This window comes from Hibiscus syriacus, unplaced genomic scaffold, assembly GCF_006381635.1.
Source record: "Hibiscus syriacus cultivar Baekdansim isolate YM2019G1 unplaced genomic scaffold, ASM638163v2 tig00116958_pilon, whole genome shotgun sequence".
In the NCBI taxonomy this organism is placed as follows: Eukaryota; Viridiplantae; Streptophyta; class Magnoliopsida; order Malvales; family Malvaceae; genus Hibiscus; species Hibiscus syriacus.
Window position 1 is genome coordinate 2,106,409 of NW_024063484.1, and position 14,496 is coordinate 2,120,904.

General features: G+C 32.6%; 1 protein-coding gene across 1 annotated transcript; it reads left to right on the forward strand.

Moving 5' to 3' along the window:
- The first annotated feature begins 4,498 nt into the window (after nucleotides 1-4,498).
- On the forward strand, nucleotides 4,499-7,731 carry LOC120189564 (probable carboxylesterase 15). The gene is made up of 2 exons (XM_039192815.1): nucleotides 4,499-5,222; nucleotides 7,413-7,731. Exons 1-2 carry the CDS (start codon nucleotides 4,558-4,560, stop codon nucleotides 7,717-7,719), a joined length of 972 nt encoding a protein of 323 aa, XP_039048746.1. The 5' UTR covers nucleotides 4,499-4,557; the 3' UTR covers nucleotides 7,720-7,731.
- The last annotated feature ends 6,765 nt before the right edge of the window (nucleotides 7,732-14,496 follow it).

Below are 14,496 nucleotides of genomic sequence, written 5' to 3' on the forward strand. Positions count from 1 at the left end.
TGCATGATTGTTGTTCTTACTTAAGTTTTGAATGTTTATGATTTAGTCCTCATACTTGCATGTTTAATTAGGTATTTGTTTGGCGTCTGAACAACCTGAAAATTGCGTACTGTTAATTGAGGGTAAAAAATAAGGATTGTTAAATTCAATTTGACAAATTGACCTTGAATTCCTTGTGTGTTAAAATGATGTTATACCCTTGATTGTTTGTTGCGATATTTATGTTTCGTTTCTTTTGATGAATAATTTCATGTTATTTAATATGTTTCATTGCCATGTGTCACATGCTGGTTTAATTTTAAATTGTAAGCTTCCACATATTTTGCATAATTAAGACTTTTGTTTTGTCCAACATGATTGAAATCGAATGAACACTTAGGTACTCGGGTCGGACTCCTAGAACTGGTATGGGGTGTTACATAGAAGCTTCTCAAGATTTTGAGAATATAATCATGTGTAAACAAGATTTGAGTTTGTTAAAGCATAGTTTTATGGTTAAAACTCATAGTAAACTTTACTCTAATATGATTGAGTATATGTGTAAGAGAATTTACATGTTGTCCAAGACACTTATAGACTTATTTCTATCCTAAAATGTTAGAAATTTTGTAGTGTCTTAAAATGATGATTAAAGTCTGATAGGAACCTAGTTTATCTGCTTACTAAAGGTTAAAGTAAAAAATGGTTCTTGATTCGTCGAGGGGGATGGGTCTAAAGCCCATTGGTTGAGGAATTCATGATGGATACCCAACTTAGTTATCTAAGTTCAATGTGGTCAAACTAAGCTATGAAAAGACTTATAATGTACATTTCTATTTTTTATCCTTATGACGAATAATTTACATATACAAGATAAGCTTAATTGTTATCAATAAATTCATAATCCAGGCTTTGGATCATCTTAGTGAGAAAGACTTGAAGAATTTATCGATTTTGGTTGAATATATATTCTTAATAAGTTCATAACCCAATTTTGAATGGGTAGTCATATCCCGAAGGACTAAGTGAGCATACCGCTAGACAGGATGAGTTTTCTTAAAACTATTAAGAAATTCAAACCCAAGATTTTGGGTGATCCTAGTTAGATGAAGCAATGAATTCACCGATTAAAGAGGTTGAATATTTATTCTTAACGATTTCTTATCTCAAAGTTTAGGTGATTCATTTAATATGAACTTGAAGAAGAGTTATTGTGAAAGCTCTTAATTATTTCATAGCATAATTTTGGGTGGTTTATATTGAGATAAAACTGATGAAATAAACTACGTAAGTGAGAAGGATTAGCCACCTTTTATGAAAAAGATTGGGTTGTTGTTCTAGTACACTTACTAAAATCCTGAGGAAAGAGGGTTATATATATGCATACACTTTGTAGACAGATTGAGGACTTCGATGGATTAAGGGGTTAGTTATGTGTTATGAGTTTACCCTAATCTTAAAAAGGTCAAGATTCATTCATTTATCTAAGAGAATAATTACTTATCGTCATTATGTACTAGTTCAAGATACGTTCACTAGTGCTTAAGCAATTAATCTATCTATTGCTCTTCTCGTGTTTTAACTTCAATACTCTCATTTTTTATGAAAAATATCTTTTGCATTAGTGGGGGAATGTTGGTAATACAAAGAATTTCACATTAGGTATGAACTGTTTGGCGTGGTTCGATTCAGTTCGTATGTGTTTCTTTTCAACAAGATCCTTTCGATAAAATACTTATCAGGGTCTATATTTTACCATTTATAAGTGTTACAAAATATTTAGTATAGTTTATGGTCATTAGAATAATATTTGTGACAATTAATTATTTTGTAAATGCTATTGGATCTTTTACCATTTTACCCTTACGTTGAGCTTATAAATGGATGTTTATTTTTCCATTTCATATGGCACTTCAAGAGAAATTTCTCCAATCTCGTAATCAAATGTCATTTTCTTTGAAACTCTCTTTGACTTTCATAAAACAATTCGAAGAGTTGTTTTGAGTTTTGAAAGAAGGGTAGTACCACCAAAGTCCACTCTATTTTTCGGTTATACAAAATTTGGAGAGTCGTGCTAACCTTGGGGGGCATTATTCCATTGTAGCGATTACACACATTGGAGCGAATTCACTTCTAAGTCAATGGTTAATACCACGACAAGATTATTGTTTTGATTGGTTATTTAGTTTTCATATTTTCAAGCTAATGGTGATGCCTTGTTTTGAGGAAATCAATTTTTTCAACACGAATTTCATAAAAATTTAGGGTAAAGTACACAAATGGTCCTCTGACTATAGGATATTAGCTTTGTTAAGTTCCGAACTATTAAAAGTTACAAAATGATCCCTCAACTATAAGGTATTGTATTGTTGAGTCCCTCTACTATTAAAAGTTATAAAATCGTGACTCGACTATTTATTATATTCTAAACTCATCATTTTCCGTTAAAAAAATGACAACAGTCTGAGCTGGACATTAACCTGTTGATTAGGATATGATAAAATTTGATCTCAGAATCTCAAACGACTATCATATCTTAGTCAGTATGTTAACATCTAACTCAGACGGCTGTCAATTTTTTAACAGAAAAGGATGAATTTGGAACATAATAAATAGTCAGATGATTATTTTGTAACTTTTAATAGTTAAGGGACTCAAAAAAGTAATACCCTATAGTCGAAGGATCATTTTGTAGATTCTAATAGTTAGGATTCAACAGGACAATATCTTATAATCTAGGTATCATTTGTGTACTCTACCCAAAAATTTAAATCTATATTAGAAAGACCAAACTTTTAATAAGAATTTCAAATGTTTTAATTTTTCTTGCACTAAAAAACCAAATGGGACCAAAATAGTAAATTAATTGTGTAGCCGCCTTGCATCATATCGTTTAATTAAATACTTCTCAAACCTTAAAAAATGACTGATGTCTCCTAGTCTTTGTACAAGAACTAATCACAATTACCAAAGCTTGAAAACGTATAATGTCAATTTATACGTGTTCCAATCGAAGATAAGTTGTATTATTCCAACATGTATTCATTTATAATAAATAATGAATGCATTAGTAATACATTATATTTTTAAAGAAATAATTTAAATTTGAATATGTGCATGTCATTTTTAAAAAACAATTATAAATTTTAAATACAAATTCAAAAATAAATATCCCCTCTGTCTCATAAAATATGTTAATTATTTACTTTTTTTTGATCAATTTTTTTAAACTTTGACTAATCATTATTTAAAATTTATTATTGATAAAAATATATAAAATTATATTTTAAAAACCTTGAGTTAAGTAGTTTTCAATATATATTTTATAAAATTTAATTATTTAAAATAATCATTTTCAAAGTTTAAAAAAATTGACTTTCAAAAAGTCAGTAAGAGACATTTTTTTTATAAGACGGGAGAGTATAAAAGATATCAAAATAAAAAATGAATATATGCGACCCTATATATCATTAATAATGATCAATTTAACATAAAAGTGTGAATAATATTGTAAATGAATCAAGCTTGAACAAATAAAATTGTGTTCGTGTTTTTTATTTATTTTTGAAGATATTCATGTTTAATTGATGTTCATTTAAATTTATAATATCATGTTCGTATTTGTTTGTTTGTTTTTGAAATTGTTTTTGTTCGGTTCGTTTAGTATTCATGAAGATGTTCGTTTAACATTCGCAAGCATGGCAGTGTTTACTAACATGTATGTTTAGTGTTCGTTAACATGTTGGTGAAACTACACCACTAGTCCTTAAACTCCTCTTGCTTCATAATTTGAACTCTAAAGTTCACCTTGTGTTGAATTAAACATAAATGAACCGGGGTAACAGACTTATAAACGAGTTTATTCGTGAACATAAATCAACCGAACACATCTCTATTCGTATTTATTCATTTATTAAATGAACATAAAAAATTTGTTCATACTCGTTTAGTTAGCTTAACAAAAAGAACATAAACAGACTATATAAACAATTCACGAACAGCTCACCGAACGCTTTATTCATTCATTACCCTTAAATGGGAAGGTTGATATTTTAATTAATCATTATCAATTGCATTTAGTTTGGTTGGTACTACTGTTAATATAAATCTAGTACATATTCTTAATAACAAAATCCACTAAAGGTATTGTGACAGACTTGGGTCAAGTTTATATATGATATTCATGTGCTTAAATTTTTTAAATATATTTATAATTGATTCTTTCTGAAATTTTATCTTAATATCTTCTTAGATGATGTTATTATAAAACATGTTTATCATTTTTTTCGATTATAAAATGATGTCGAATAATCTCTTTAGATATGTCTAATCACTTTATATTAAATTAAGGATGTTTTGTTAATTAAAGATGATGGCGACTGTATCATTAAAAATTGTAAATTCTTATCAAAAACAGTGGATAAATCTTCAAAGTCATCCCACATAGATCATGACTAACATTTAATAATCATGTAATTAATTCAATTACATGCAAAATCATAGTTTTACTCCTTCCCAACTTTCTATATATAGAGGGTCATAAAATTTTCCATTGTACCAAACAACAGCACAAGCAACATGGGCTCTCTCCCGCATGTCGTTGAAGACTGCTTCGGCCTTCTCCAGCTCTACAGCGACGGCACCATTTATCGGAAGCCCGACGTCCCATGCGCCACTTCGATTCTCGACGACGATTCGGTCCTTTACAAGGACCTACTTTTCGACTCGAAGCGAAACCTTTGTCTTCGTATATATAAACCGTCTTCTGGTTCCATTAAAAATCTTCCTATTATATTCTATTTGCACGGCGGCGGTTTCTGTTTCGGTTCTTTCACGTTCCCACATTTTCATAACTTTTGTGTTCGTATAACGACCGCGTTAAACGCGGTTGTTATTGCACCGGATCACCGGCTGGCCCCGGAGCACCAGTTGCCCGCAGCTTTTGATGATGCATGTTTAGCCATGAAGTGGCTAAAGGAACAAGCCATGCATGAGAATGTTGAGAACGTGGATCCATGGTTGACCGGAGTGGACTTCGACCGGGTCTTTGTTTTGGGTGACTCATCGGGCGGCAACTTGGCTCATCATTTGGCGGTTAGGTTCGAGGCTGGTTCGATGGAATTGGCGCCGGTTAGGGTTCGAGGGTATGTGCTGGTGGCTCCATTTTTTGGTGGGAGTGTGAGAACAAAGAGCGAACAAGAGCATCCTTGTGAGGCATTTTGGAACTTGGAGATGTACGACAGGTTAGGATCTTAGCACTTTCCTCGAATTGTTTTATTTATTCGAATCAATAGATTTTATATTTTTCTTGGTATTTTCTATCAATAATATGTTAAACACCTCATAAAATTTTATAAATTATCTTTTCTGTAAAATTTTATAAGTTCTCTAACTGAAAATCTTGCGTCCCTCTTTACCCCTACTTCCTCTTGTTGAGAGAAAAAAGATGGCTAATTTAAAACCTAAATTATAGTTTGATGACAGCTGACCTTTATAATTTAAGTAGGACCAAATTAAATAGGAACTAAATCTATCCCAAGATTTTCCAAGAATCTTTATTCCATATTCTATATAAAAGTAGAAATGAAGTTGAAGCAAACAATTTCATTTATTCATTGCTTTATCATGTGTTTTATTAATTAATTCATGGTTGCTCCATTTATTAGGGGGAAATTCTTCTTAACTATAGCCTGCATACCCAAAGTCTTCATCTTCACTATTCTGGAATTGACCCAAAACATAAAACTAATCCATGATTTGAATGGAATATAGAAATCATGCCTTTTTTTTAAAAAAAATTGAGTACAAAATCAGAGAATCTTTCATTGTGCAGCATGATTTTTATTTAGTGTAGAAGTAGCACATGAATATCTGAACATCTTTTCAAAAGGGGACGAATCAATAATTTCCCCATGGTTGATAGTACTGAAGAAATGAAAACTGAAACCTTTGTGTCAGAAGTGCGAGCCTTTAAAAAGCTTGTGCTAAGCTAGATCATAAAAAAATACAAATGAAAACTCCAAAGTTTGTGCTTGAAAAACTTTAGGGTGTACGATCAATCTACCCTTGTTTGAAAATATTTTCAGAAGAAAATGAATCAGTAATTTCCCATGGTTGATAGTGCTGAACAAATGAAAACTCAAAAGTGGGTGCTTGAAATTGCCCAATCCCAAGATCCATATAGACAGGGCTAGACTAAGGTGGTGGGTGTCGGGAGCAGTCTTACTCTTAGAAATTTCAAATTCTCATATAATTTAGATATTTTCTCTGAACTTTATTTTGATGATATAATTCCGCATCCCTGAAATTTTATGATTCCTAAAATATTTCATGAAGCATACTTCCTAGCACAAAATACTTGAATTGGCTTATGTTGGTGTTATCTATTCTAGTAGTGCAATAGTGAGACTAATGACTTATAATCCTTGTCAAATTCATGCAATAGTGAAAACAATTATGACTTCATGAGAATCTTTTGAATAGAGCAACAAAAGAAGTACATGAAAATGCTCACATTTGACAAAAACAAATGAGGATATTAATGAATGGTGACAGTTTGTAGAATGACACTAATGAATTATTGTGAGTCTAGGCCAACTAATTTGAAAAGTCACATTCAAAGGACTGAAAATGAAAGATTTTTGTTAGCATGCTTATAATGTGCTAAGATATTTTGTTAGTGCATGTTTGCATATCACTGCATAATCACATCTTAATTCTTCACATTATATTTGATGGGACAAATCATAATTTTACAATGACATAGGATCATATTCTTAAATTTAGGTCATATTAATGTACAATGACTATATCTAAAATATAAGCATGATAAAGAGGTCAGAAATAAATATTTTACCATGAAATTACATGACAACTAATCAACATATTTGTTAGATATAATGACAAAATTAGTTCTCAACGTTTACTCAAATGATCACTTTGATAATTATTCTTTTATTATTTGGAGCATTTGAACCTCCAATGATTCAAAATTTTTTTTTATCAAAATTGCTCATGTTGTAAGGAAATCTTTAGTTGACTAACAGTCAACTAATATTTATGGCATGACTTTTTCACCTGTGCTTAACTAGTGACATTTCACATGTCACATCATCACTTTGGGTGACATGGTATGTGACATGTTATCAAACCTGTGCTTAACTAGTGACATTTCACATGTCACATCATCACTTTGGGTGACATGGTATGTGACATGTTATCAAGTAAGCATATGAGAAAATACCACATCAGCAACATGCGTTTACTGTTCGTCAACTAACGCTTTCCATCTAATAGGAGCTATTCTTTACCAAAAGTTGAAATGTTAGAGGCTAAATTACTCACAAGAAAAGAACAAAGATCAAAGTGACTTAGTAACTATTTTTGTTATTATCATTGGAGAAACTTTACCTCAAAGGTGATTTTTTTAATAGGTTTTGGAGACTATCAATCCCTGTGGGAAGTACATTTGATGACCCCTTGGTGAACCCTATAGGACCTTATAGCCAAAGCCTTGAAAATGTGCCATTGGATCCGATCATGGTGGTGGTGGGTGGGGGTGAAATATTGAGAGACAGGCTTGAAGACTATGCTACAAGGCTTAAAGAATTAGGCAAAAAGATTGAATTTTTGGAGTTTGAAGGCCAACAACATAGTTTTTTCACTGACCATCCCTTTTCTGAAGTGGCAGATGAAGTTATACAACATATAAGAGACTTCATCATATACAACTCCAATTGAAAGCTTTTATATATATAAGTATCTATATAAGTTATTTTTATCTTATTATATGATTGTACTTGTGAGTTTTTCTTTATTTTATCTATGATTGTTAAAGTTTGAGTCTATATCACATATTAAATGTTGTTTATCATGTGTATGAAATAATCTTATATCTATAAAGTTTTCCTCTTATAATTATTTTTGTGATAACATAATCATGAATGGTTAATTTTAAGAAATTTATTATTGTGAAGTAATTTTTGATCGATCCATTACATTTCAAAAATGCTTAGATATTTATTAGAATCGATGTTGTTGAGATACTAAAGTCAATAATTTAAAGAATTGACGTCAAGATAGAAATTTTGGTATAATTCAATTAGTTGAATTATTTTTAATAATTAAGTTTATTTCATAAAGAATATTGTTTCTCGATGATCAAATACAGGCTCTATAAATATCTAAAGTTTAGAAAATGAGAGCTTTCTAATCCTTTATAATGAATTTTTTTCTCTCGAAATTTCGGATAGTTTGAAATTAGTGAATTTTGAAGCTCATCGAATATGGAGTCGTCATCGGTTGTTTTATACTAAGTACTATCAAATATTTTTAAATTTGATTTACGTTTAATATTAAAATCACAAAACCTAATAATTAATCCACACGAATTGAGGACTTACTTGAGTAATATGTAAAATTAAAAAGGTTAAACCTAGAATTTAACCAAATAAACAAACGCACTAAGTAAAACAATGTAGATCCTAACACTCAATGTAAAAATAATAATAAACTAACTTATCTATGTGGTTAAAGAAATTGATTTTGTTCCTAGAAATTACCAGTGTTTACCAAAATGGTCATATTGACCCTTATTCTTTTTTTAGAGTATTTTGATCTCGATTTGTCATTTTAAGACAAAAAAACTCTAATGTTGAACTAAATAGTCACTTTGACCCTAATTCTTTTATTATAGAGTATTTTGACCCGATAACGTTTCATTTTAGGGTACAAAGCCCCAAATTTATTGCATTAATCATTTGTTAACTAATGGTTTCCATTCATGAAAGTATTCATTAAAAAAATTGATTGAATCGTGAAAAATTCACTGTCTTAAAAAAAATTCATTCTAACTGATATAATCGTCGGAATGGACATTACCCCTGAATTTGGCATGATCCTTCATAAATTTATACACTCAAAATTTATACACCATCATTCTAAATGGGCTTTGTATCCTTATTATTTCTAACATACACAAGATGAGAGGGACAAAACAGGAGGAAATATTTCATTTTGGGTCCTTTGAGTGTGACTTTTCAAATTAGTTGACCTCTCTCACACTAATTCATTAGTTTCATTCTGCAAATTGTGAATATACCATTCATCATTATCCCTTTTTCCCCCAAATGTGTTGGCCGTTTTCATATTCTTTTATTGTTGCTTTATTCAAAAGATTCTCACAAAGTCATAATTGTTTCCACCAATATTCGATGAATTTATATAGGCATGAAATGACTATTGAAAACTAATAATGTTCCAATTATTACTTCTGCTCTCTTTTGCTTAATATAAAAATGAGTGCCATTGAAAAATGTTTTAGTGTCTAAAGAATTTTTTGTTTAGGTGACTAATGTTTCAAACGTTATATTTTTAGGTGTATGGACGTTAATCGCCATTAAATATCTCCGTTAAGTGATGTGTGTCACGCTCTGATAATTTTGAGAATTTATTTAAAATTAAAAATAATTTATTTTTTTTGTAAAAAACGTAACTTCAGCGCCCTCAGTGCTTCCTCTCTTCCCCCTTCCCATAGTCGTCGACCTGCTAGTGGTGACCACCACCGTCATCAACACCAATGTCGACCCTTGAATAAATCCCTGTCACCGTTTGTTGTGGAGAAGCTTTCAAAGGTTCATCGGATACCGTCACCGTTTTTCATCGATTCTGACCGATTCCGACATCCACAAGCCACATTACCGTCACCATTCGTGTAACCCCCTAGACTCGGCCTAGTCTCTACGACCAAATTTAGTAGTCACATATCATGTAAATATTTTCCTTTCTATATTTAAAATTAATTTCGTTAAATAGAATCCATAATATAGTATGGTGAGGAATAACCATAAAAAATATTCATACGGTAAACATATAAAGTTACCAACATCTGAAAAACAAAATATCGGTAATACAGTATACTAAGACAATAGTAAAACACGTGTCACCAAAATATATCAAAAGAGGCATGTAGAAATATACAAAAATCAAAAGGGAGAATAGTTGATCCTCTTGATGCCAAGTCTGCTAACCTACTGTCGGATAGTATTTGAAAAGTAAAAGTTTAAAGAGTGAGCTAAAAAGCTCAATTTGCTCCTTACAATGTAAAAACATTCAAATGATATTTTAGTAAAATTTTAGTTATGAAACATGCTTTTTAAATAATGATTCACTACCCCATCCGAACATAGTGTGTAGGTTCACCTGAACCATACACCCACCTGTACGCCTAGAAGGATCTTATACTGATAGTATAAGTACCTGCGGTAAGGTCTTAGCATGTGCACAAAGCAGAGGTGTCAGCAGTAAGGTCTTAGTAGTCATAGACTATGCCTAAAACACTTCCTCCAACAATACCCCCAATTATAGTGAAACAATGGTTTAGTTTACAAAACATTAAATCATACCAAAATCCAGAATTAGGTACAGAAATACTATAACCAGAGATCATGTTAGAAATATACATAAACCATATATCAAAAGTCAAAGTATATAGTAAACAGATGTGCAGTATGAATATTAAGTATTATCAGAATTTTAAAACAGTTCAGACAAATAGTTTAAAACGATACTTTAAAACCAATATGAACACACCTGAATTGGTATGAGAAGTCTGGAATGGTAGCTTACTAACATGTTTTTTATCACGATCGGCTACAGTGCTAGATCCTACGAATTGAAAATAGGTCACAAGTCTAGTATAATAAAAAATAAACCCTAAGTAGGTAATTTACGAAAACCTACGGATAACCCTTGAAGAATATGCGTTAGGTTGATCAATCGGACGAGAAACACCTTATCTAGTCAACCCTCTGTTAGGGGAAACACGAGTACCTTCACGAAAATATAATCCCAAATAAAATACATAATCAATTCTAAATAAAATACTAAAAAATACTAAACATTTTTGGATTAACGAGCTCGATTTAAGGATTTTGGATCTGAATTTGATGAAATGGATTTCAAAATCAGACTCAGGATGTCAAAAAAGGTCAAGAGGGAGGTTTTCAAACAAAGTCAACGTCGGTTAAAGTTAACGACGACATTCAAACACGGTGCGATCAAATCGTGGCTGCTAGGCGCGACACAACTTGGCTTGGCTTGGGCCAGTTTAAGAAATGGGTTTGGGCTAGTTTAGATGCAGGTTAGGATTGGATGGGTCTTCGGGTTGGGTTAACCCTCTTCCAGAAGGTTTCTATAGAAGAAGTAAGCCACACGCGTGACGGAGGCACGTAGGGGCGCGTGCGACAATTTTCGGTGAAAGAAAAAATCTAAAATTGATTAAAAATTATTTTGAAGAATTTAGGACCACTTACCAAGATCAATTTACAATGGTAAAAGGCGGAGAGCCTGATTACGCTTCGACAAAAACTTACTTTCTCTCACCCCCTCACACGCCAGAGGCAGAGGCCACAAAATCGGTACCAATAGAGTCAGAAAATGAGAGGAACCCAATGAAAAGGGTGGTGTCAAAAATGGAGTGATAGTTGGTGGTGAAATGAAGTTTAAACGTGGCTTGGAGAATAAAGATAAAAGAGGAAAGAGAGAGAAAAGAAAAAGGGGGCGGAGTTTCCAAAAAAGGGTTTGGTCTAAATTTGTGAGACCTAATATAAGAATTGGAAAAACCATGTCATAGGCTCTTGAGCTTTCAAGATTTATTTATTTGGATCCAAAACTATAAGAAATTTCATTTTGGTCCCCTACATAACCAAAATTCAAATTAAATCCAAAAATTAACTTAAGAAAAATTCTAGCCTCCACTTTGGGGTGTGACAACTCTTCCCCCTTAAAAATAAATTTCATACTCGAAATTTACCTGATTTGAACAGATGCGAAAAATGATCTTTCATCGAATCTAGTGTCTCCCAATAGGCTCTACGAGACAACAGTTTCTCCACTAAACTTTGACCATCAGAATCTTTCTATTCCAAAGAACTATCTCATCCATGTCTAAAATCTGAATAGGTTCTTTCATAAGATAGGTCTGGTCTCAAATCTACATCCTCAATCTAAATGACATGACCTAGATCTGGATAATATCATCTCAACATAGAAACATAGAAGATATCATGAATCCAACTAATCTGGGGAGGTAACTCGAGCTGATTGGCAATGAGTCTGACTTTCTTCAGAATAAATCTCTAACTCAACTTACCATTACGTCCAAATCTCAGCACTTTCTTCTAGGAATATACTTTTAGAAAAACTTGATCCCTAACCTCAAACTTCATATCTTCATTCTCTAATCAGTGTAAGATTTTTGTCTATAAAATGCCTCTCTCAGGCGATCACGGATCAATCTGACAGTATCCTCAGTCTCTTGGACAAACTCTGGACCCAAAATTTTTCTGTCATGCAACTCAGTCCAACAAGTAGGAGTAAGACATTTTTGTCCATACAAAGCCTTATACGGTGCCATACGGATGCTAGCATGGTAAGTGTTATTATAAGCAAACTTGGCTAACAGTAGAAAATCTTCCCAACTACCATAAAAGTCGATCACACAGACTCGTAACATGTACTTCTGAACCTGAATCACTCTATCAGATTGACCGTAAGTTTACGGATGAAAAGCCATACTGAAGTTCAGACGAGTACTTATAACCTTGTACAGAGCCTCCCAGAATCTAAAAATAAACCTCGGATCTCGATCAGAAATAATGGACAAAGGAACACCATGAATTCTGACAATCTCATAGATATACAATCTAGCCATCTTCTTCAAAGACTAATTAATTCTAACCGAAATGAAATGAGCTGACTTGGTGAGTTTATCGATAATCACCATACAAAATCCTTTTTAGAATGGGTCAGAGTCAAACCAGTCACAAAGTCCATTATAATATGTTCTCATTTCCACTATGGAATCTTAATAGGTTGCAACAACCCAGACGAATGTTGATGCTCTACCTTGACCTGCTGACAAGTCAAGCACCTCGCTACATAACTAGAAATAGCTTTCTTCATACTAACCCAATAGTAATGCTCTTTGAGATTCTTGTACATCTTGTCTCTACCAAGGTGCATAGAATAAGGACTACTATAGGCCTCTTGAAGAATAGTTTGTCTTATCTCTTCATCCCTAGGAATATAGTAACGACCATGGAAGCACAAAATACCATCTTGGTCGAATGTATAATCTGAACTCAAACCCTGTTTAACATACTCGATAATGGAAAACAAAGAGCTTTCCAAAAGTTACTTAGCCTTGATCTCATCAGATAAGGCCAGCTTAACAAGTAACTCTACCAACAGATGATCATTATCATATAACCTCAATCTGACAAACAAGGCTCCTAGATCAGATATTGTCTTACAGCTCAAGGTATTATCCACCACATTAGCCTTACCCGAATGATACTCTATCTCGTAATCATAATCCTTCAGAAGCTCTAACCAGCTTAGAACACTATCATTATCATATAATCCCGAATGATACCATATTAGTTGCCTCATTTCAACTTCTTCTAAGTAAATAGATACTTCAAACTCTTATGGTCGGTATAAATATAGTACTTCTCTCTATAGAGATAATGTCTCCAGATCTTCAGAGCAAAGAACACTACAACTAACTTCAGATCATGGATAGGGTAGTTGAACTCATATGGCTTTAACTGATGTGGCGCATAACCTATAACCTTCCCATCCTACATCAGAACACATCCTAGTCCAGAATGAGAAGTATCAATGTAAACTGAAAAATCCTTCCCAGACTCGTACTGAATCAACACTTGTTCCTCGATTAGAACATTCTTCAGTTTCTCAAAGCTAAATTGCTGAGCTTCGGACCAGAAAAAATGAACATCCTTCATTAATAACTTCGTTAGAGGAGCTGCAATAATAGAGAATCCCTCTACAAAGCATTTATAATAGTCAGCTAAGGACAAGAAGCTACGAATCTCTGGGACATTCTTGGGTTACTTCCAATTCATAATCACCTCAATTTTACCCGGTCCACTCGAATACTCTCAGCCAAAACAATGTCTTAGAAAAGTTACCTCGCTTAGCCAAAGCTCATACTAGCTTAATTTAGCATACAACTTATATTCCCTCAAAGTCTGTAGAATGATCCTCAAATACTCATCGTGGTAAGTTTCAGTCCGAGAATACACCAATATGTCGTCAATAAACATGACAACAAATTAGTCCAGATATGGTTGAAACATCCTATTCATCAGATCCATAAAGATATTAGGGGTATTAGTTAACCCAAATGACATCACAAAAAACTTGTAATACCCATATCGAGTATGGAATACGATATTTCAGACATCAGAGTCCTTCACCTTGAGTCAGTAATAACTAGACCTCAAGTTTATCTTCAAAAAAATGGTAGCCCATCGAAACTGGTCAAACAGATCATCAATCTGGGTAGGGGATTTTTTTTAATTATAAGTTTGTTTAGCTATCAATAATTAATATAGAGTCTCAATATCCCATATTTCTTCTTGACAAAGAGAATTGGAGATCCCCACGGTGAAATACTGGGATGAATAAATACCCTATCCAACAACTCATGAA